Source organism: Talpa europaea (genome assembly GCF_964194135.1).
Source record: "Talpa europaea genome assembly, chromosome: X".
Lineage (NCBI taxonomy): Eukaryota > Metazoa > Chordata > Mammalia > Eulipotyphla > Talpidae > Talpa > Talpa europaea.
The window spans coordinates 74,724,400-74,745,744 of NC_140081.1; the positions used below are offsets into that span (position 1 = coordinate 74,724,400).

At 45.6% G+C, this 21,345-nt stretch overlaps 2 protein-coding genes across 2 annotated transcripts in view; both read left to right on the forward strand.

Moving 5' to 3' along the window:
* SLC25A43 (solute carrier family 25 member 43) overlaps window positions 1-9,089 on the forward strand; it is a gene marked incomplete at both ends in the record, with an annotated part of 34,599 nt that extends 25,510 nt beyond the window's left edge. Inside the window, 2 exons of the mRNA XM_084258721.1 lie at window positions 8,054-8,188; window positions 8,889-9,089. Coding sequence (XP_084114847.1) covers window positions 8,054-8,188; window positions 8,889-9,089 — 336 coding nt within the window. The remainder of the gene's footprint in view (window positions 1-8,053; window positions 8,189-8,888) is intronic.
* An 8,870-nt stretch (window positions 9,090-17,959) lies between these two features.
* On the forward strand, window positions 17,960-20,448 carry SLC25A5 (solute carrier family 25 member 5; the record flags this gene model as incomplete). The annotated part of the gene is made up of 4 exons (XM_084258116.1): window positions 17,960-18,070; window positions 19,050-19,536; window positions 19,757-19,897; window positions 20,291-20,448. 4 exons carry the CDS (start codon window positions 17,960-17,962, stop codon window positions 20,446-20,448), a joined length of 897 nt encoding a protein of 298 aa, XP_084114242.1.
* Window positions 20,449-21,345: the final 897 nt, after the last annotated feature.

The following is a 21,345-nucleotide window of genomic DNA, read 5'->3' on the forward strand; positions in this document are numbered from 1 at the left end:
CACAATTCTGAAGAACAGAAAGTTCAGGGTTAAGGTACTGGTAGATTCCATATCTGGTAAAAACCTGTCTGCGTGTTTGTAGGCAGCCACCATCTTGCTGTGCCCTCACATGGTGGAGTAAGACAGACTCTCTCTCTTCTTTCTTTATAAGGGCACTCATCTCGCTCATAAAGGCTCCACCCTCATGGCCTAATCCCCTCCCAGAGGCCCCACTTCCAGACAAACATTCACTCTACAACCAGGATCGACCAGCACCACGGGTTTGCCTTTGTGTCCTACGTATTTGTTTAGTATGACTCTCGCAGAGGCACTCATTCATATCATACCATGAGCTCCGGTTTAGCAGAAAGGCTTAATTCCGTGTATGTGCTGTGGCAGCCACCCTTGACCAAGATGGTTAGTAACAAATTTGTGGGGGGGCTAAGATAGCATTCTCAGTCCTGGGCATCAGAACACAGTGTAGCTTAGTAAGGTAGAGCTTGATTCCAAGTCCATCAGGCCCAGATTCAAGTTGATGTATCTCTTGTGTTCTATGAATTAGAAGATTTATCCTTTTGCAGATCTCATTTTGTCATCTATAAAATAGGGCTAATAAGATAATACTGCCTATTTCATGAGGCTTTTATGAAGATTAAAGGACATAGTACATGTAAAGTACTTAGTGTAATGCCTAACACCAAGGACTCAGCAAATACTGGCCTTTTTATCCCTGCATGACCGTCCATCTGGCTTATTTGAACCTGCTCACAGGTAAATGGTTGTATTTGGGAAAAGCTACTAGTGACCCTGAGATTGAGGGGAATTTGGCTTCTGTGTCTGAAAATGTTCAAATGAAGGATGTTAGCTCCTAAAGCGCGACAGTGAGGAAGACCTAGAACTTGCTCCGGTAAGCGTGCTGGCTGCCAGTGCAGGATTGTACCCAGACAGCTCAGACCAGATGGACCCGACAGCAGAGGCCTAAGCAAATAGCTTCGGGAGCACAGATTACAGAAAGAACCTTGATTCAAACAAAGAAGTCCTTAAATAATTTATGAGACAATCAAGAAAATGGGAACACTGACTGGATACATGATGGTATTAAAGAATTGTAATATTTTAGGTGGTGTAATGGCATCGTGTATTTTGTACATGTATTTTATATTTTAGAGAAGCCATTATATTTTAAGAAACATAATTAAATATCCACATATGAATTACAATGACATCTTATGAAGGTAAAGAAAAAAAAGGGTTGGTTGTGTTTGCTAACTGGTAAAGCTGGGTAATAGAACTTTGTACTCATTTTATTATCCTCTCTACTTTTGTATATGCCTGAAATTTTCCACAATAAAAAGGGTTTTTAAAGTGGGGGTGATAAATTTTAAGAAAAGAAGGGAGAGAGTTAGGAAGGAAGAGGAGAGAAGAAAGAAACAAGCAGTTTCAATTAGGGAATCAAGAAAAGTTCCAAGATGAGGTGGCTTCTGACTCAGTCCTGGGTGACTAGGATTTTGCCCATCAGAAAAAAGTATAAATAGTGTTCCAGGGATAGCATATGTGACTGAATGTGGGATCCCAGGGGGAGGGGTAGATATTATCGCATTTGGTATTCCCTATTCATGGGTTCCACATCTGTAGATTATACAAACCTCCCCTGAAAACTTCATGTTATGACGTAAGACCTATGATGGCTCTGTCTATACTATTCTTGTCATTATTCCCTAAACAACACAGTCTCACAACTATTTACGTATTATTGACATTGGCTTAAGTATTGTAAGTAATCTAGGGATGGTTGGAAGTGTCCAGGAGGATGTGTGTAGATTATATGGTGTAATATGTACATTATTTTATATAGGGGACTTGAGCATCTTCATATTTTGGTGTCCCTGGGGGTCCTGGAACTAATCCAAACACATGCTGCGGGGGGATGACAGTAGTCTAGGTTCTTCGAAGAAACAGTCCATGGATAAAAAATTATATATTGCAATATATTCATATATATGAATATCCATCTATATGAATATGAATGTCCAAATATCCAGATTTTTAAATTATAAATATATACACATGTATATACACACATATACATGGAGAGAAAGATTTAGGGTACTGGTTCTCAGTGACTGAGGGCTAGCATATCTGAAATCTGAGAGTAGGCTGGCAGGCTAGAAATGTTATGGTTCAAGTTGATGTTCCAGTTCAAGTCCAAAGGCAAACTGCTGGCAGAACTCCCTCTGTCTCAAGGGACCTTGGTCTTTTTTTCTCATGACATCTTCAACTAATCGGATGAGACCCACCCACATGATGAATTGTAATTTGCTTTACTCAGAGTCTGGTGATGTAAATGTCAATCTCATCTAAAAAAAATTATGTTTCCAGTAACATCTACACTGGTGTTTGACCAACTCTCTGGGTACTGCAGACTAGCCAAGTTGACACATGAACTTAACCTCACAGATTAGTAGCAGGAAATGATACTGGGAAGATAGGTAGGGACCAGATTGTAAAAGTGTTTGAATTCTGTTAAGATTTCCTTTGGAAAATTTTTCTCCTGAGTGTTTTTCTTTGGAAAATTGGGAATTGATAAAGCTCTCTGGGCAAAGCTGACAACATTCAGTGTATCTGGAATGGTACCATGCTACAGTGTGGAGGATTGGGTGGAAAGTGTAGACTGGAGGTTGGGTGGGGGGTAAGGAAATGGTGCCCCTTGAAAGAGATGATGTGAGGTCCTGGCAGTGGAACTGAAAAGTATTTGAAGCATACAACATAGTCCTGGACACAGGCAGAGAGCCAGGTGATGGAGGGCCTGGTAAGCCAGATTAAAGAGTCTGGGCCTTATCTTGAGGTCAGTGGGGACCCCCTGAAGAGTTGACATCAGGGGAGTTACCTAGGGAGGTTATTGCAGCTGTTATTGTAGGAGCTAGTTGACCTCCCAGTTGGTAGCTTGAAATCAGCCTTGACAGAAGTATTTATACCATTGAAATCGGTAAATGCTACCGCTCAGCTTGTTCTCCCCCACAGAACCAGTTGTTAGATACTCAGCGCTCACTGCATTAGTGCTATACCCTATAGGGAGCAGATTTTATTCTCTTAAATAAATCCATTAAAATATTTTAAGAAGGTAAGTTATAAGATCTTTTTAAAAATCATTGTGGCCACTGTGTCAAGAATGGACAGTAGGAAGGGGAAGGCAAGGAGCCTCAAGCTTCTGTGTCCCAAGGAGATTACTCAGGAAACTGCTGCGGTGGTCCATGAGAGTGACGGTGGCTTGGCAGCAAAGGTGAAAATTTGGAAGTTTGTTAAGGCTCTAAGATTGAATGTAGATGGTCCTTAACACACAAGTTGATTATAAGTGACCTGTTACGCAAATAACTTTTGTAACTTGGTTAGGTGCCTTTTTGTTTTTGATCTGGCGGGGGGCACCTGATTGCAAAATGATTACCTTCATGCATGATTCGGGGCTTTTTGCAGTTTTCCCAGAAACTAGCAGAAGAAAAACCAATAACAATACTGCATAGCAGAATAAGAAGCTTCATTTCCTCTTTTCAGCATGCCCCGTTAACAGCAGCAGGAGGAACTTCAAGCAGGTGCTTTCTAAGGGCAAAAGAAGCTTACTGTCTGCTTGACAAGTTATCTGTCAATGGGAAAAGAAGGAAAGCAGGGGCCTCCCCAGTGGCTCAATGGGTTGAGCGCAACGCTGTGGAGCTATCCGCAGCCTCTGCAGTGCTGGTTCAATTCCTGGCCAGCCAGGTAGATGCCCATATGGTGGGGCAGACCTCTACTGTCTCGCCCGCTGCTCCCCTCAGCAGTGTTTTCGGTCTGTCTGCCTGTTCTGCTACCCACTCTGTCTCTGGTGAATCCTCTCACCCTCCCCGCACCTCTGGCCTGTGCTCCAGCTCTTGTATAAATAAAAAAAAAAAAGGAGGAAAGCAGGCCAGGTTGGGACAAGGCTGAGTGAATTCTTGAAAGAAAGACATTCACCAAACACCCCTGGCTGTTTCGGCTCCTGTCACTCCAGACTGAAAGATTCCGCTCATCCATTCCAGTTCTGTCTCTCATACGCTGACCTGTCCGTGGTTGTTACTGTACCTCAAAGAGGAGCCCTAACCCCAGAGTTCACCATTCACCTTGATGCTTAGCAGTGGGTTGTGTATTTTGAAACATGGAACATTGCTAGGTGGATTCAATCCAGCTTCATGCTGGAGTAATGAGGAAAGATGCAACACTTGTTCATATGAAATAAACTCATTAATCTGCATGCCTCTCAGCTAACATTTTAGTAGTCTAGGGAATAGTGAAGTTATTAATATAGACAATATGATTTTACCAAAAGAAGCTGCTTTTAAGGCCTGCTGGACTATATAATATGGGCTGACATTATTGAGCACTTACTGTGCTGCTGGGATGCTTCCTTTTCCCCTTTCATTTTCTCAGCAACCCTAAGAGATAAGTATTACCCCTTTTTAGAAATGAAGAAACTGAAACTCAGAGAAGTTAAGGAACTTGCTTAAGATCACACAGCAATGAGTGGAAGACACTGCACTTCCACTTTTGAAGGGTTCAAATCCAGGGCTTTGTGATGGTAAAACCCATGCATATGACCTTGTGTAGTGCTACCAAGGCTTTCACAAACCACTCAGCTATGCAGACAAGACAGGCCCGCAAAGTGTCTCTACTAAGTTGTCCTTCATTAATCTAGTTTTAGTCATACCCAATAAAATGGACTTTCCTTCCAATAGTTCACAATTCAAGCTTCACAAGTTTTACTAACTACCCCACAGACACACACACACACACACTCTCACACACTAGTTGGAATCCCTGACATTGAGTGTCCTTCTAGTGGGGGATCACAAGAAAAGCTAAAGTCTCACCTCAGCAGGATGACCTGCTGTCATTGCCGCCACCGCCACCGTGCAGCCACTGGTTGCAGGGTGGAGTGTCCTGCAAGGACGGTGAGGTGGGTGGCACACATGGAACAAGTTACCCTTTTAAGTCTTGGGATCTAGAGACTAAGGTCAGGGAGTGAGTGGGAGGCAGGATTCCAGAGTACAGATTGCAGCAGCTTGGGGGAGAAGCAGGGTCCACCCAGCTCCTAGTCCTATGGCTCTCGTCCTGCCTCAGCTTTTGTCACTCTCAGGGTCTTGGGCTTTAGCTGTAAAAGGAGGTAATTGCACTGGTCTGTCTTAAAGTCCCTTTCATATTTGAGCCTGTGATTTGGAGAGTCTGAGTTATCAGGACTTGGAATGGTGAAGATACAGGGATCAGAAAGAAAGCAAGAAAGAGCCAGGCATCCTGGTCAGAGACAGCAAAACTCAAGAGTCTGAAAGGCCTGGGCTTCTGAACAGTTTGAACCATGACAGTGGGGTTGTAGCACCACTTCCCTATCATTTGTTCATGTATCCCCACGCTTTCATGGGGGGGTGATGGTGAGAAGAGCTGAGCAAAGCAAGGTCCCAACCATCAGGGATCTCAGTCCCCTGGGGGAAAGGGACATGAAACAACTAATTTGAGACAGAATGAAATGTGTTATTTACTAGCTGACAAGGTTTTGGTCAAATCACTTCACCTGTCCCTGAACCTCAGTTTCCTCAAAGGTGCATAAGCAGTCAGTAAATAGCAGTTATTGATTAATTATAGCAGTAATAACATTGCAGACTACATGTGTGATATTCTCTACCACGCCATCTCTTCTTAGTAAAGTAGAACTATGTACACAGTGCCATGCTGAGTGAAAGAAGCCAGTGTAAAAAGAGAAAGACCTGGAAAGAACTGTCTGCACTCACTGTCTCCAGTCTTTCTCTTCTGTTTCATTTACGTGACATTCTAGAAAGGCAAAACTATAGCGACAAAGAACATACTAGTGATGGCCTGGAGTGGGGGAGGCCTTGCTTGGAATGGGGGGCATCTGAGAATTCACAGGACTGATGTCTCAGTTCCGTATCCTGATCGTGGCAGTGGTCACACACATCTATACCAGTCTTTAAACACCTAGAACTCTGAAACCAAAATAAGGTCATTTGATTATGTTCGTTTGGAAATGAGAGCTTGGGTTGTGTCTTCAGGGCAAAGTTAAGATCAATGGAAGCAGTTGCTTTTAAGGTGGGAGGGATTTGAGTTTATTTATTTGCTAAGGGGAAAAGTCAGGTCTCTTGGGAAAGGTGCCCAAGAGAGAAGTTCAAAGGTATGTCACCCCGGGCACCGGTAGGAAGAAAGATATTTATATACAGAAGCAAGAAGCCCTGTCTAATCTGTCTTCCCTGTGAACTAGAAAGTGGGGGCACCTGCCTAGATGGAGGAAATGCTGTGGGGTGCAGGCGCTGAGTGTGTGGTAAGGTTTGGAAGAGCCACCGTGAGAAATGGCAAAATGGGTGCTTTGAAGACTTGCTTCATAGTCCGAGGATCCAAAGTTGCAGCCAGCGCAGCTTCAGTTCCGCCGATCCGGCCCATCTGGATTCTTCTTCAGAGACTTAGAGCAGAGACGGGTTTGGGGGAGGGTGGAGATCTACTGAAGGACAGGTGGCAACGATTTTGAGAATAGATGCAGAAAAAAGCGGCCAGGACAGAAAGGAGGACAGTGAGGCAGGCAGGGAATTGGTGGCCTGGCGGGTGAAGGAGCGCGCGGGACTAGAGGGATGAACCATCCACACGGTCGTGAATAATCTGAATAAGTGAGACAGGGATCTGGATGGATGAGAACACTGTGCTCCGAGCACTTCTGAAGTGGAAGATTTCGCAAGTGGACATCTTCTAATAAGGTCTAATAAGCTAGGTAGGGGATTTTGTTGCTGTCTAGAATACTTTCAACATAATAATGATGGCAATGCTGGCTCGTGTCCGTTGGTCCTTACTACATGCCTGACACCATGAAGTGCTTTACCCGCCCACCTCATCTAATTCCCTGCCGCCCCATACAGCAGGTGCTCTTCCCATTCTCTAAAGAGGGAAACTGAGGCTTGAGCAGCGTTGGTAAGTTGCCAGGGGTCACCTGGCCAGTAAGTGGAGCAGCCAGGCCTGGAACCCCACCTGTATGACTCCAGAGTATGTGTTCTTCTTCCTGCCCCACTGTACAGCCTCTCCCCTGTGGAAAATCTTGGTTCCATTGCGACAGAATGCGATGCTCGCCCCCACTAGATGTGGTAGAAACAAACGGAATTGTGTGCATAGCTAAAGGTAAATTTGACACCATGTCTGATGACTAGATGTGAGGGACTGGTGCCCCAGCGTTGGGGAATAGTGTTGATTTTGTATGTAGACAGGATATTGAAAACCCATTTCATCGGATCACAAGATTGTTTTGCTAAAGGACAAAATTGTTACTTTCCGAGGTGGAGCATTTGGGTGACCCGGATAGTTCTGGGAATGGTAATGAAGTCCACGTGTGGGGGATGCAAAGGAGTGGGTGGCCAACTAAAGACGAGGTGCAGAAAGCCAGGGGTGGTTTGTCTCTGTCGATGCTGAAGTTACCTAAGATGGTAGTAAGTTTGGGTGGAGGGCCCCCCCCCCGTGTCAATCTTCAGTGAATGTGGAAGTGTGGCCAGCATGTCAATAACGAGGGCAGCAATGAGCAGTGGGCCAGCGACCTGAGCTTCTGGCTTGAAAGGGAAGGAATTGGGGTGTGTGAACAGCAAGAAGTGCTAGAACAAGGTGCCATGGCTCTGCTCCCCACCCTGGGACATCTGTGAGGCGGGAAATGAGCAGCCCCACTGAGAGTGTTCACAGGGGAAGACCAGTTAAGGCAAGGAACAGGAGGGCACTTTGCAAATGTTCAGGGTATGTGAGTGCTTCTCGTGGCCAGAGGGCCTAGGTTGGGAAGCAGTGGTGTGAAGTTGTCTGTCCCAAAGGGCTGCTTCCTTCCAAGCCAAATAAACCGCCGATACATGAATGAGGCATCATAACTTCACTGTGTGTGAAGCTCGTGGAACACGATGAGCCCTGCAGTGGCCATTTTTGCCATTGTCTTGGCCTGGAGCATTGCATCCAAGTCTATAGACTTGAGCCCTTACCTGTGCTGACTAGGATATTTATTTCCTGATGACTAAATCACCTCATGCCGTCTTCTGTTCCCTGCCAGGCCCAGAGCCCCTGTCTTCCGCACTGTGGAGGAGTAGATGTCCACTTCTCAGGGGTAGTAGATTGCTTCCGGCAGGTAGTGAAGACGCAAGGGGTGCTGGGGCTGTGGAACGGATTGGCAGCCAACTTGCTGAAGGTGAGAGGAGAGGTCAGCCTCTACTGCTTTACTGCCTCTTCCAGTTCTACCCTGTTGCTTTGCCTCTCCTACACAGTTCGCATGGAAGCAACCCCTAGCACTGGTGGGAGCCCAAGGCCCACGAATATAGACTGGCTGGCAGCCCTGGGGAGAGGAGGTCCTGTACACTGTTGAGGCTTCTGATACCCCATCCCAGAGGAGCTGAGCATGTAGTATAGACCTTCAAAACACAGGGATTCATGGACTCTTAAGGGGAACCCAGTCCCCCATCCTAAGAGTGTATGCAATTGTATGTGAGGGCACGCGCATCTCTCTGGGGGAGAGGGTGCATAGCTTACATCATATTCCCAAGGAACTCCATGACAAAAAAAAAGTTACAAACTCTGGACCAACCTTCCACTAGTTGATACCCTGATTCCAACCAAGGCCAGCAAGTGTGGCAGAAAATGTCGGGTGTCTGTATGCAGATGAATCCAGACCCAGGCTTCCCCGGGGCATACCCTTCAGTCACTTGGCCCTCTTCCATTCTTCTCCCACACCCTTTGTGCCAACCTTCATTTTGCCATCTTCCCCATCCCAAAAAGAGTTATTACCATGTCCACCTTCTTCATCTCAGTTCACCCTGATGCAAGTTGATAGTGGATGCGTTGACATTTTCTTTTGAAGATTTTAATGTGATTTTCACGTTTTTTTTAAACAGATAGTTCCATACTTTGGAGTTATGTTTGGCACCTTTGAGTTCTGCAAGAGGATCTGTCTCTACAGAAATGGATACATTGTGTCTCCTCTGAGCTATAAATTGACCCCTGGAGTGGATCAGAGCTTGAAGCCCCAGGAATTGCGAGAATTAAAGAAGTTCTTAAAATCCGAAACACTGAACTCTAAAAAACCAACTCTTTAGAGTGGGATGGAACTAGAAGTGCGCTGACTGCCGGGATGTTGCAATCCCAGAACCCTGGAGTCTCATTGTGCCCACGTGGAGTGTCAGTGTCGAGAGGGCACTTCCTGTCTGCTGCGCTTGGAACTGAGAAGATTCAGCCATTTAACCACTGAGCTCCCAGCTGATGTCCCTGTGAGCACCTGTGCCACAGGAAGGCTTCCCCACAGGACAGTGTCATGAGGGCATTCCACCAGGCTTGATAACAAAACCTAGTGGTAATGAAATGTGCCACTCATGTAACATCAAAGAAAGGGCACTGCCTGTAGTTGAGCAGATACCATGTCATGAGCTCAGCCACAGGGTCACAACTTGCCCAAGCCCATGTTGGCCTAGTTTCACTCCATGTATCCTGAGTTCCAGTACATTCGTTTTGGAACTCGTTTTCTTTGCTGACCTCTGAGTGCACACACCACAGTGTAGAACATGCCTTATCAGAAACTGGGAATGTTTACCATTGAAAAGCCGTCCCTGTTGAAGTGGAACTATCCTTTATTTAAATTGGAAGCATCCCAGGCTTAGAATCTTGTGTTTCAGGAAGACAGATTTCACCACGACTGCTTCATTATGCCCCCCAAAAAACCTTCCACTTGAAGTCACGTATAGATCACGTGGCCCAAATTCTCTGTCTTATAACTTGCTTTGCAAGCCTACCCTGAAAATAAATTATTTAATCAACTTAACTTATACAAGATGTCCCAGTTGCCTGGAAAGGATCAAATAGAACATTTAACACACATACCAAAAAAATGTAACTGTACAAAACACTTTGGGTAATCATCTCCACTCAATTTTCTTTTTATAATTTGGGATTGCTCCACCTTGGGGGTTCCAGCTCAAGTTTATTGAGTGTGCCTTTCACATAGTGCCTACCTATGCGTTAGAAAAAAAGATGTCTAATGTTAAGTTGTTAATTTATTCATGCACACCACAGAGGCTTTCAGATGGTGAAAGTATTTTTCCTTATTAAATATATTTTCCAAAAAACAGGATGGATTGGTCATTTATTACTAATCTTAACTTATAAAATTGTGGTTAAATGCTGAGACTTTAAGCCCTACACCACCAAGGAGGCCCTGATTTTCATTTTTTAAATATTCTGACCAAAGTCCTTAAACCCTCAGAAACTTGTCTTACTGAAATCTGCGGTAATAACTTGTTTTACCAACTGCTGTGGCAGACTGTGTTTTGTGGGGAATAGCAGTTAACACAAACACACAGGAAAATCTCATCTGTGGCCCAATCTGCTGGGGTTTGGAGGGTGGCAACTTCTTTTCCTAGAGTAAATAGTTCATGTTTCTTACTTTTTTTTTTTCCCTTGACTTGAACAACTTTTTGAAAAGTTCTGAAAGCTGCAAAAAAAAATTTTTTTAACTAAATTCAAAATCCTAACCTCAGGTCACTTACATCACTGTGTATCTTTTGTGCTCTTCTGCAAGTGTTGTGAGAGCTTAGCTCAGCTCCTGCTATGGCCACACAGGAATGTCTTCTGAGCTGCAGTATTGATTTTCTTTTTCGATTAAGTAGAAGGATATACCTCATTTTTCTAATGGCAGAACAACTCTTAAAATCTCTGTTCCTTTCAGCTATTTTCATTTTCTCAGTGGTACGAAAGGACTGTGCTTTCTAGCTGCCATTATGCACCAAACTAAGTAGGAGGAGGACGAAGCGCAATGCAGTATTGGCCTGAGACTAATTTATGAGCAAATTAATCTGATATGCTAGTTAATTACAGATTGTAGCATTAGAAGGGGAATAAGCAGGGCCCTTTATTAGACCCTGGGGTGAGGGAAGTACTTCTTTTTTTTTTTTTTGTATGTTTTTCTGTTTTATTTTTATTTTTTTATTTTATATATTTTTTACATTGTTCTTCATTTTTTACAATGTATGATTTGTCATCTCGGTCATAGTCCCCGTGAAATTCCCACCACCAGTTTACCCATGCGCCATCACCATAGTCCCTTGTGCTCTTCCCACCTGTTTTTTTTTTTAATTTTATGTTTATATTCCCCATATAATTGCAACCCCCTTATTTTGACCCCAATCCCTCCTTTCCCCACCCTCCACCCCCATAGTGTGTCTCTGGTTGTGAGGGAAGTACTTGAAATCAGGGGACCGGAGAAGACCACTTTGAAGTGACATTGGAGATGAATCCTCAAGGCTGAAAATGAGCCAACCATACAAAGAACTATGGAGAAAAGCACTCCCAACAGAGGGAACAGAAATATAAAAGTGGTACTGATAGTGGGGAAAGCCCTGGCTAGCAGCTAAGGGGGGAGTACACGATGAGGCCGAACGGAGGCCAGCCCATGTTGGCCACGTGGGCTGTAATAAGAAGTTAGATTTTATTCTAAAGGCCGTTGGAAGTCATCCAAAGGTTTTATGCGGATAACTTAGAGAATCTGATCTTCATTTTCTTTAAAGATTTGGTTTTTGTGAAATACACTGCTGAGGGGAGCAGGGGGAAAGATAGAAGAGGTCTGCTGTGCCATGAGGGTTAGCTCCCTGGCCGGGGTTCGAATTCATGCAGCAGTGGCTGGCTATGGCTTGATAGCGCTGAGACTTTAACCCCTGCACCACCAGGGAGGCCCTGATTTTCATTTTTTAAATATTCTGGTTGCTGTGGGGGTAATGAATCGGAGGGAAGCAATCCAGAGACTTACTGAAATCTAAGTCTTGATGACATATGATGGCTTGGACTAGAATGGTGGTAAAGATGGAGAGGAGTGAATGGCTTTAAGATGTATTTTGGAGCTGAGATGTAGGATATCAAAGGAAGAAATCAAAGGTCCTATGTAGGGTTTTGGTTTTTGACTTGATTAACAAAATAGATACCACTTGCTGATGTGGGGAAGACTGGTGTAAGCCAGACTTCTGGTAGGGAAGGAATTAAAAGTTCTCTTGATAATATTCAGACAGAAAAATGAGGAAATCCTGCCATTTGTGACAACATGGATGGACCTTGAAGACTTTATGCTACTTGAAATAAGTCAGGCAGAGTCAGTATGATTTTACTTATATGTGGAATCTGAGGTCTCTCATAGAAGGAGAGACCAGATGTGGCTGCCAGAGTTGGAGGGTGGGGGGAGGGGGAATTGGTGGAAGGTGATCAAAAGACACAAACTTCCAGTTGCAAGGCCTAGGGATGCCACATAGCATGGCCACTGGAGCTGACGTTGCTGCATGATGTAGAGGAAAGCTGTGAAGAGAGCAAAACCCCAGAGTTCTCATCACAAGGAGAATTTTTTTCTTCTTTTTTATTGCATCATGAGAAGATGAATGTCAGCTGAACTTGCTCTGGTCATCATTTCACAATCTATGGAAATCAAGCCATCATGCTGTATGCCTTAAACTTATATAGAAGGATGGATGTCACTTGTTTCTCAAAACCGGGTATAGGTCGTTCTCTTTTGGACATGTTAAATTTGAAATGCCTGTGAGACAGGAAGGTTGGCTGCCAAGCATGAGCGTTTTCTCCTTCGCAATTATACTGCAAACGTAAGTGTGGTGTTACAGTCCTCTGTATTGCAAATGCAAGCCAGGTCTGAAAACTGAAGAGGGCTTTTTTGGGGTACCGCCTAGACACTCAAATCCTGCTTCTAGGCTCTGTGGTCTCTGATATGGTTGCCAAATTAAACGTAGCATCCTTATTTGGACGGGGGACTGGTTTGCCACCGTACATAATTTGGGCTGGAGGAAGCTGTTTAAAACTCAGAAATGGGGCCTCCCTGGTGGCGCAGGGGGTTAAGCATCAGCACTGTAAAGCAGTCCGCAGCAGCTATTGCAGCACAAGTTCGATCTCCAGCCAGGATGATGACCCACATGGCACAGCAGACCTCTCCTGACTCACCCGCTGCTCCCCTCAGCAGTGTATTTCAGTCAGTCTGCCTGTTCTTCTCCCCACTCTGTCTCTGGTGAATCCTCTCACCCCCTGTACCTCTGGCCTACACCCAGCTCTTGTATGCATAAATAAATATTTTTTAAAAATTAAAAAAACTCATAAATGACCAACAAAAATTAGTATTTTTCTTAATATTAATAAAATCTCACATGCATGAAATGCTTACTCCCTACAGTTCTTCAAGGGATAAGGCTTTTATCCTTCTCATTTTACACCTGAAGACACTGAAGTGTGGAGAACTAAAGCGACTCACTCAAGGCCTGACAGCAAGTGCAGAGCCAGAGAGACACCTGAACTCTAGGAATTTGGCTCCAGATGCCACCCACCCTCCTGCCCACGGGGCTGCACTACTGCTCTTTCTCTCTTGCCCCGGATTCCTCAACTCAGATGCTCAAACCCCAACTTACAGATACAAACATAGAGAGCCACAGACCCTTAGAACTGGAAGAGTGTAAAACTCTTCCCAGCCAATACTCTACCGTATCCCTACAATTGTTACTCAGCTTCCATTCAACGTTTCCAGAGACAAGAAGTTCCCCACGTCACAAAGCAACCAATTCCATCTGAAGTGACTCATACTTCAGAACGTTGTTTCTTGCCCAGCTGGAGTCTGCCTTCCTGACACTTCTACCTACCCATTGGTACTGATTCCATAGAGAATGTCTCATTCTCTTCTACAGAACCACAGTCCTTCAATTATGAAGACAGTTTTTCTCAGTTAAATATCTCTTTCATTCAGCCATTTCTCATATGACAAGATTTACAGACTCTTCACTTTTCTGACTGCCTTTGAATATGTTCCAGTTTGTGCATCTCCTCTTACACACAGCAGCCAGAAGTGAGCACAAAGCTCTGTGGACCAGCCAACAAAGGCCTAAGTAGAACTGAGAGTTCCTCTGATCTGTTCACCACCATCCTCCTTAGTCCAACCGAAGAATCAGAATTTTTGGCATTGCCAGCTCACAGCCCACTACGGTCCTGAGACCCTGGGATCACGCATGCTACCAGTAAGCTCAGTTCCTTGTGCTCAAACGTCTTGCACTACTACACAGAGCATTGGAACACTTTATTGTGGTCCTTCCCATTTTATGTGTCCAGGATTTATTATGGACTTCAGCCCTTTGACTCAGTTCCTAGAGATGTGTGATACTCTTTGGTCTTTGTCCTTGGAAGCTTAGCCCTCCTTCTGTCATCTATATGTGTACTTTAAAAATCCAAGTGGTACAGGTCTGAATTTTATCTCTGGAACCCCTGACGCTCTTGAGCTACCTCACTCTTTGGTGTTTGGCCAAGGATCATACTTGTCTTTTCTCTGATCCCTTTAAAGCCTAACACACACACACTCACTCACACGTTAGTTAACCTATCTGACCAGGCTCAGCATTGTTTTGCTTAACAGATCCAGACGGTATGACTACTTTCCCCAAGATTCTTGTCACTTTAACGGTGCTAACCAAAAAGGAATTTTTTTTTGTCATTAGGATTAAGCCCAGTTTTGCAATTTACCTCACTGCTTCTTTAATTCATGAGAACCGTAATTAATCAGCAAGTTAAGAATTTATCTAAATTGTTGCTATAATAGGAAAACTTCCAACAGGTATTCAGAAGGTTTGTCTCGGATTACCATTTCTTGCCTCTATGAGGTTTTGTGAAGTACTGTTCTGAGCTTCTCTCTACTTAGGCAATCTCTTTTATCCGTCCACAATCACAATCACTTTCATTTTCACTCTCCAGCCAATCAATTACTAGTTATACCTTCACGACATATGACACTCTGCTTTCCTTCTCTATGGTATCTCTCTGAACCAGGTTTACCCTTGCATTTCCAGATGCCAGCCAGTAGTCCTGTTCAACCAAATTTGAATGACATAAAATTGCTTGTATTAACATTTTACATTCCTTTCATGACCCATATTCTGGCTGTCAATATATAGATAACTGAGGCTTTAAGTATCATTTCTTATCCTCTTCCTTGTTTTTTTTTTTTTCTTGAGAATTACTAGGCACTGCTTTAGTTTTAGTTCCTTTTTCTTAATTATGTTTGTATTTTACATAACTTCCAGAAACACAGTAGTTACTAACACACAGTCCCTGCTGTGCCTCACTGGAGGAATTCATTTTTGATGAATTGATCAACCATATATCATTATCAACATTGTCATCATTATCACTAATATTATTCCCTATTTTTGTGGGATCTTGCTCCTGGGGTTTTTGTGAAATTATTTTTTTTTACTTTTTCTCACTTTCAGACATAAAAATGTTGCCAAAAATTATTTTAAAATGTCCATAGCTCCTTCACTCAGCTTCTCCAAATGTTAACATGTTACATAACTACTGTAATTAAGAATAGTACTGGTCAAATACTACTAATCTATAGATATTCAAATTTCACCAGTAGTACCACCAATGTTTTTCCTGGTAAAGGACCCAAAACAGGATCACACATTGCTTTAAGCTGTGGTGCTCCTTAGTCTCCTTTAATCAGTGACATTTCTTTTTCTTTCATGACCTTGACACTTTCTAGAACATCTGACTCCCTGAAGTATATACATGATCACAAGCACCTAGAGAGCCCTAGTTCACAGTGGACTTAGCAAAATACCAAGTCATGGCAGGAAGTTGCTTTTCAGTGACCAGTCTTATATTTCATCCTCAATAAAACTTACTTAGACCCCCAGAGGGCAGACAGATTCTATGCTATTCTTTGATCATTCTTTTTACAGAGAAATGAAATCCGATTGAATGGTGAATATGAAAATGCTTGAACACAGTAAAAGAACTTTGGAAGAGGATTATGCTCTGAAGGAGCAGCAGATGTGACCAGGGAAGGGTAGGACAAGAGTAGGATGTAAAGATGAGGTATCAAAGAGCAATAGACACTTGAATAAATGTCAAGAATTCAAACTAGAGAGTTTTAAACTCTTATTTTAAAAAGGCTTTATAAACCGGACCTCCCCTGGTGGCACAGCGGTTGAGCGCTGGGCTGCAAAGCTGCCCACAGCCTCTGCAGCACCGATTCAATCCCCGGCCACCGGAGGAGGGTCCCACATGGTGCGCAGACCTCTCCTGCCGCCCGCTGCTCCCCTCAGCAGTGTACTTCGGTCCTTCTGCCTGCTCTGCTCCCCGCTCTGGCTCTGGTGAATCCTCTCACCCTCCCATGCTTCTGACTGTACCCAGTGCTTGTATAAAATAAAGAAATCTTTAAAAAAAAAAAAAAGGCTTTATAAACCACCTCCCTCTAAATAAACTGTACCTTTTTGCTTAAGACATTACTTCTCTGGCCAGCAGGGGCAGAAGGGTAACGATCACTTTCAGAGAATATACTTTATCATTCTCCGAGACTGTAGCAAGATTGTCTCTGTATCTGCCTGCCTCGCTGTTACATTCTTTTGCTAAGCAGGTCAAAGATTTCCCTAAGATCAACAAAGCTGGTTTCAAATCCTAGTGTGTGCTCAGCAGTTCCTATTGCCTGGGTTTTCCGGGGGTTCTTGGATGAACAAATTGCAAAGTATCTGTACAGAAGAAGGACCTGACAATCTTGGAGGAATCCTAAGGCTGAGTCCTGTAACAGGCACCTCTTTCTGAAGAAGGTGGAAGAAGGCAGGAAAGGAAAGGGAGATGCCTTCATCATTGCTGGGCACATGGGGTTCAGCAATAGCTGCAATTTTCAACTCTTATCTTTATTTTTATAAACATTGTTGGGATTACTTAGACAGGATTTGCGATTACACTATCACTTCCTGTTCTGAACAGGAGGGAGTGAACTCAAGCTAACATGTAGGTTGTGAAGGACATTCATGTTAAATACTTACCCAATGCAGGAATTAAGGGACTAAGTAAGTACTTATCCACTGACACAATGGCTGTCAATCTAATTCTACCAACTCCTCTAAACATTTCCGGAGTTCAGGAAATCTACTCAATCCAAGAGTACTTTACCTAGGGTCCAGAGAGTGAAAGGCCAACTGAGCCTGCCCAGCCTCTGAACCTTCCCTGGACAACCTCTATATTTGGTTTCTGGCTAAAATAACTCTCCCACTTCCAGACCAGTCCTCTGGACTCTCCTCCGCCCAATCCTGGCACGATCTTTGTTAAACCGTGTTGCAAACCGAGGTTCAGAGCACGCTGACAGTGCCCCCGCTCTGCTGTCACCCCAATTTCCTCTGGCTTCATTTGTGAAGCTCCAGGGCAGAACTAGGGTGAGGAAAGCGAGGCACTTGCCTTAAGGGGTGCCAAATTTAAGGGGGCGTCAGACAACTCAGTAACGAAGATAAATGATTTTGAATGCACTGTTTTAAAAGAAAAGTAATGCAAAAGTCCATGTTGAGCAAATGATCAAAACTTTAAAAGGGATCCCATCCTGTACTTGCACGACCCAGCCTCACCCTAATTCCAGTCCTGGGCTCCAATTACACTTTATTTACAAAAATAGGCAGGCGGTCAGCGGGTGGAGGTTTGTCTATACGATTTTTTAAATATCTGTATTAAATACTATTTATGTTGACCACCGAGGAGGGGGGGCGGGGGACACATCCCCTTAAGTCCTGCGCCTCACCCTTCTCCCGGCCCTGCTCCAGAGGTTTTGGTGACCTCGTTCCCCTTCCCACTCCCAGGGTCCAGTGTCCCAGCCCCGAGTATTCCCCGGGGCCGCCTCTTGCTCTGACCAGGTCAAGCGCTGCGGCCCAGCCGGGCGGCGCGGAGGGCGGCCCGTGGCCCGACTCCGCGGCTCCTCCCTCCGTGTGCCCAGCCACTCAGCGGCCCTGCCGCCCCGCGCTCGGCGCCCGCCCCGGCCCGCCTCCGACGCCGGCCGCCCGGGCGCCCGCTCCCCCTATATAAATCGGCCATTTGCTTCGCTCCGCCCCAAAGCCCCGGAGTGCAGGCCGCTTCCTCGTCCAGTCCCGCCATCACCCGCTTCCTCTTTCTTTTCAACATGACAGATGCCGCTGTGTCCTTCGCCAAGGACTTCCTGGCAGGTGGGGTGGCCGCGGCCATCTCCAAGACCGCGGTAGCGCCCATCGAGCGGGTCAAGCTGCTGCTGCAGGTGCGTCCTGGGACCGGGGAGCCCGACCGGGAAGTGGCCAGGCGGCGGGGGTCCTGCGGGAGGGGCGCCCCCGAGGTGGCGGGGAGCGAACTCTCCAGACCGGTCCTGGGAAGTGGCCGCGCGAGGGCCGCGGAATCGGATCCCACGGGCGATCAACTTGGGAGAGATGCTTTAGGGATTCGAGTTCTGGATCTAGAAGGGGTCGGGGGCTGAGGGAGGTGCGGAAGGCCAAAGCTGGGGCGTCCCGGAGGCTGCGGACTCGGAGGGGGGCCATCCGGGAGTGGCTGTCCCCCGGGGTCAAGGACGAAGCCAGAAAACCGGCGCTGGAGGGCGGAACACCTGCCCTCACCGAAGACCTCAAGGTCGCGGCAAGGAGATAAAAGCCTAGCGCAGGCCACGCGGGCCGGTGGCGCGGCCGGGCGGACGAGCTCAGCCTGGCGGGGCCGGAAGCGGGCGCCGGGAAACGCGTGTGCCTCCTGCGTCCGCCCCCGCGCCGCCGCCGGCGCGTCCCCGCGGCCTGCCTTCCTGCGCGGCGCGCTCTCCCGCTCCGGCTCTAGAGGGCGCGCCCGGGCGGGTGTCGCGGGGGTGGCCGCGGGTCACCTCTAGGAGAGTGGAGGCGGAGCGGGAGGGAAGCAGCCCCGGAGACCTGAGGCGTAGGCCACGGTCACCCAGGGGACCGCGCCCTAAGTGGGACTCGCCCTAATGCCTCTGAACCTGGTCTGAGGTATTGACCTTTCCCCCAGGTCTAAAGGTCATGGGTACGCTTGAGGGTGCCCCCTTCCCACCCAAAGGGGTGGAGACCTAGTGCTTCTTAGACCTGTGTCGGCATCAGAGACTTAGGAGGGTCCAGCCTGAGTGGTATAGGCGACTAGATTTGGGGAGAAGGGAGAAATAACCTTAAAAAGCGTTGAGATGTTGTCTCCCCTTGGCATTTCCCCCGTGGTTCTGACTCTTCCTCTTGGCCTCCTTTGTCTTTCAGGTGCAGCATGCCAGCAAGCAAATCACCGCTGATAAGCAATACAAGGGCATCATAGACTGTGTGGTTCGTATCCCCAAGGAGCAGGGAGTCCTGTCCTTCTGGCGTGGTAACCTGGCCAATGTCATCAGATACTTTCCCACCCAGGCTCTCAACTTTGCCTTCAAAGATAAATACAAGCAGATCTTCCTGGGTGGTGTGGACAAGAGGACCCAGTTTTGGCGCTACTTTGCAGGGAATCTGGCATCAGGCGGTGCCGCTGGGGCCACATCCTTGTGCTTTGTGTACCCTCTTGATTTTGCCCGTACCCGTCTAGCCGCTGATGTGGGCAAAGCTGGAGCTGAAAGGGAATTCAAAGGCCTCGGTGACTGCCTGGTTAAGATCTCCAAATCTGATGGAATTAAAGGCCTGTACCAAGGCTTTAACGTGTCTGTGCAGGGTATTATCATCTACCGAGCTGCCTACTTCGGTATCTATGACACTGCAAAGGGTAAGTTTGCCACGTGCTTTGACACTGTTCTTAATGAGACCATTTGAAAGATGATGGTGCCATCCTAATTTTCCTGGAGCCAGAGATATTTTGTAATGGCTGAAGAAAGCCAAATTCACGCAGGATAGCCCTTTGTGCACAGATGAGATGTTGGGGGACATGAAATCCAACAAGTCCATACCACTCTGCTTTTCGGTAAAAGTGTCTTTTCTATTCTCAGGAATGCTTCCAGATCCCAAGAACACGCACATCTTCATCAGCTGGATGATTGCACAGTCGGTCACGGCCGTGGCTGGGTTGACTTCCTATCCATTTGACACTGTGCGTCGCCGCATGATGATGCAGTCAGGACGCAAAGGAAGTAAGTTCCTAAGTTCCCCCCTTGAGCAGAAGATGGTGTGGGACAAGCTATGGCCACAAAATGTCAATGCCTGACTTCAAAAATGGCAGTCTATTCAGGTCTTGGGATGGAGTTTGGTGCGTCTGTGTCCACTGCAGGCCCTTTGGATGCCTGCTTACATGGTGTTAGAGACCTTCGTGTTACTGGAGATGGTATTAAGGCTCTCAGGTAGCCTCACATCCCTTTTCTGCTCCTCACATTGATCTTTCAGGATTGCCAGCACCAAGGTGCAAGTATTGGGTTTTTCCAAGGTGACACTAGCTCTTAAATGCGGGGCTCTGGCTTATCTAGTAACTCTTGGGGACTTTTTATCAGCTTTCATTCACCAACTCTGTGTCTTTTGTTTCTTTGCAGCTGACATCATGTACACGGGCACGATTGACTGCTGGAGGAAGATCGCTCGCGATGAAGGAGGCAAAGCTTTCTTCAAGGGTGCATGGTCCAATGTTCTCAGAGGCATGGGTGGTGCTTTTGTGCTTGTCTTGTATGATGAAATCAAGAAGTACACATAAGTTATTTCCTAGTTCTCCCCCCCCCCCACGAGCAGGCATGTTGTATTATGTAACATATCTTGACAGACTATTGGCTGTCTATTTATCAGCGGCAACTATTTACTGGTTGAAAATGGGAAGCAATAATATTCATCTGACCAGTTTTCTCTTAAAGCCATTTCCATGATGATGATGTTGATGATCATAATAATGCTGGGACTCAATTATATTTTTTATTTCAGTCACTCCTGATAAATGACAAATTTGAAGAAATAAAAAATATCTGAAATATAATTTTGTTTGTGGCTTATTTTCATTTAAAAACATTTTGTGATTAAGTGTTACATTTGAGTTAAATACTCAAGTACATTCCTAGTAAATACTGCATGTTTAATAAATGCTACAGTCTCCAGAGTTAAAGAGCTTTCTTTTACACTTGATCTTAGCTAAAAGGCTGAGAAGCGATAAAGAGCTTGCTTTTAAAACCAACCTTCAGCCTTATTATCAAAGAGTAACTTGGTGATGGCATCCATCAATAATCCCACCACGTTAGGAAAATGAAATTCAGACCATTGCTCTACTGCCTGTGGATGGTCAGAGCTGAGCAAGTTTTCACCAAAAAGTATCAGTCCTGTGGATTATTAATCAATAGATAGAAGCCAAGTTGTTCATGCTTAAATGGCTGGTTGTCATGTGAGTTTCATCTCATCTGAACGAAAAAAAAAAATTTAGGTAATAATAATTAACCAGTTTCTGCCCAGTTGCCTTCCATCTTCACCTGGCTCAAACATTTGTGTCTAATCCCATTCAAAGCAGAGGATTAGGGCTGGCACAGTGAAGCAGTGCTGAGATTGCAGGGCTGGTAAAGATTGCAGAGAGCCAGACAACGACCACCACCTTAAAACACACTAAAGAGGA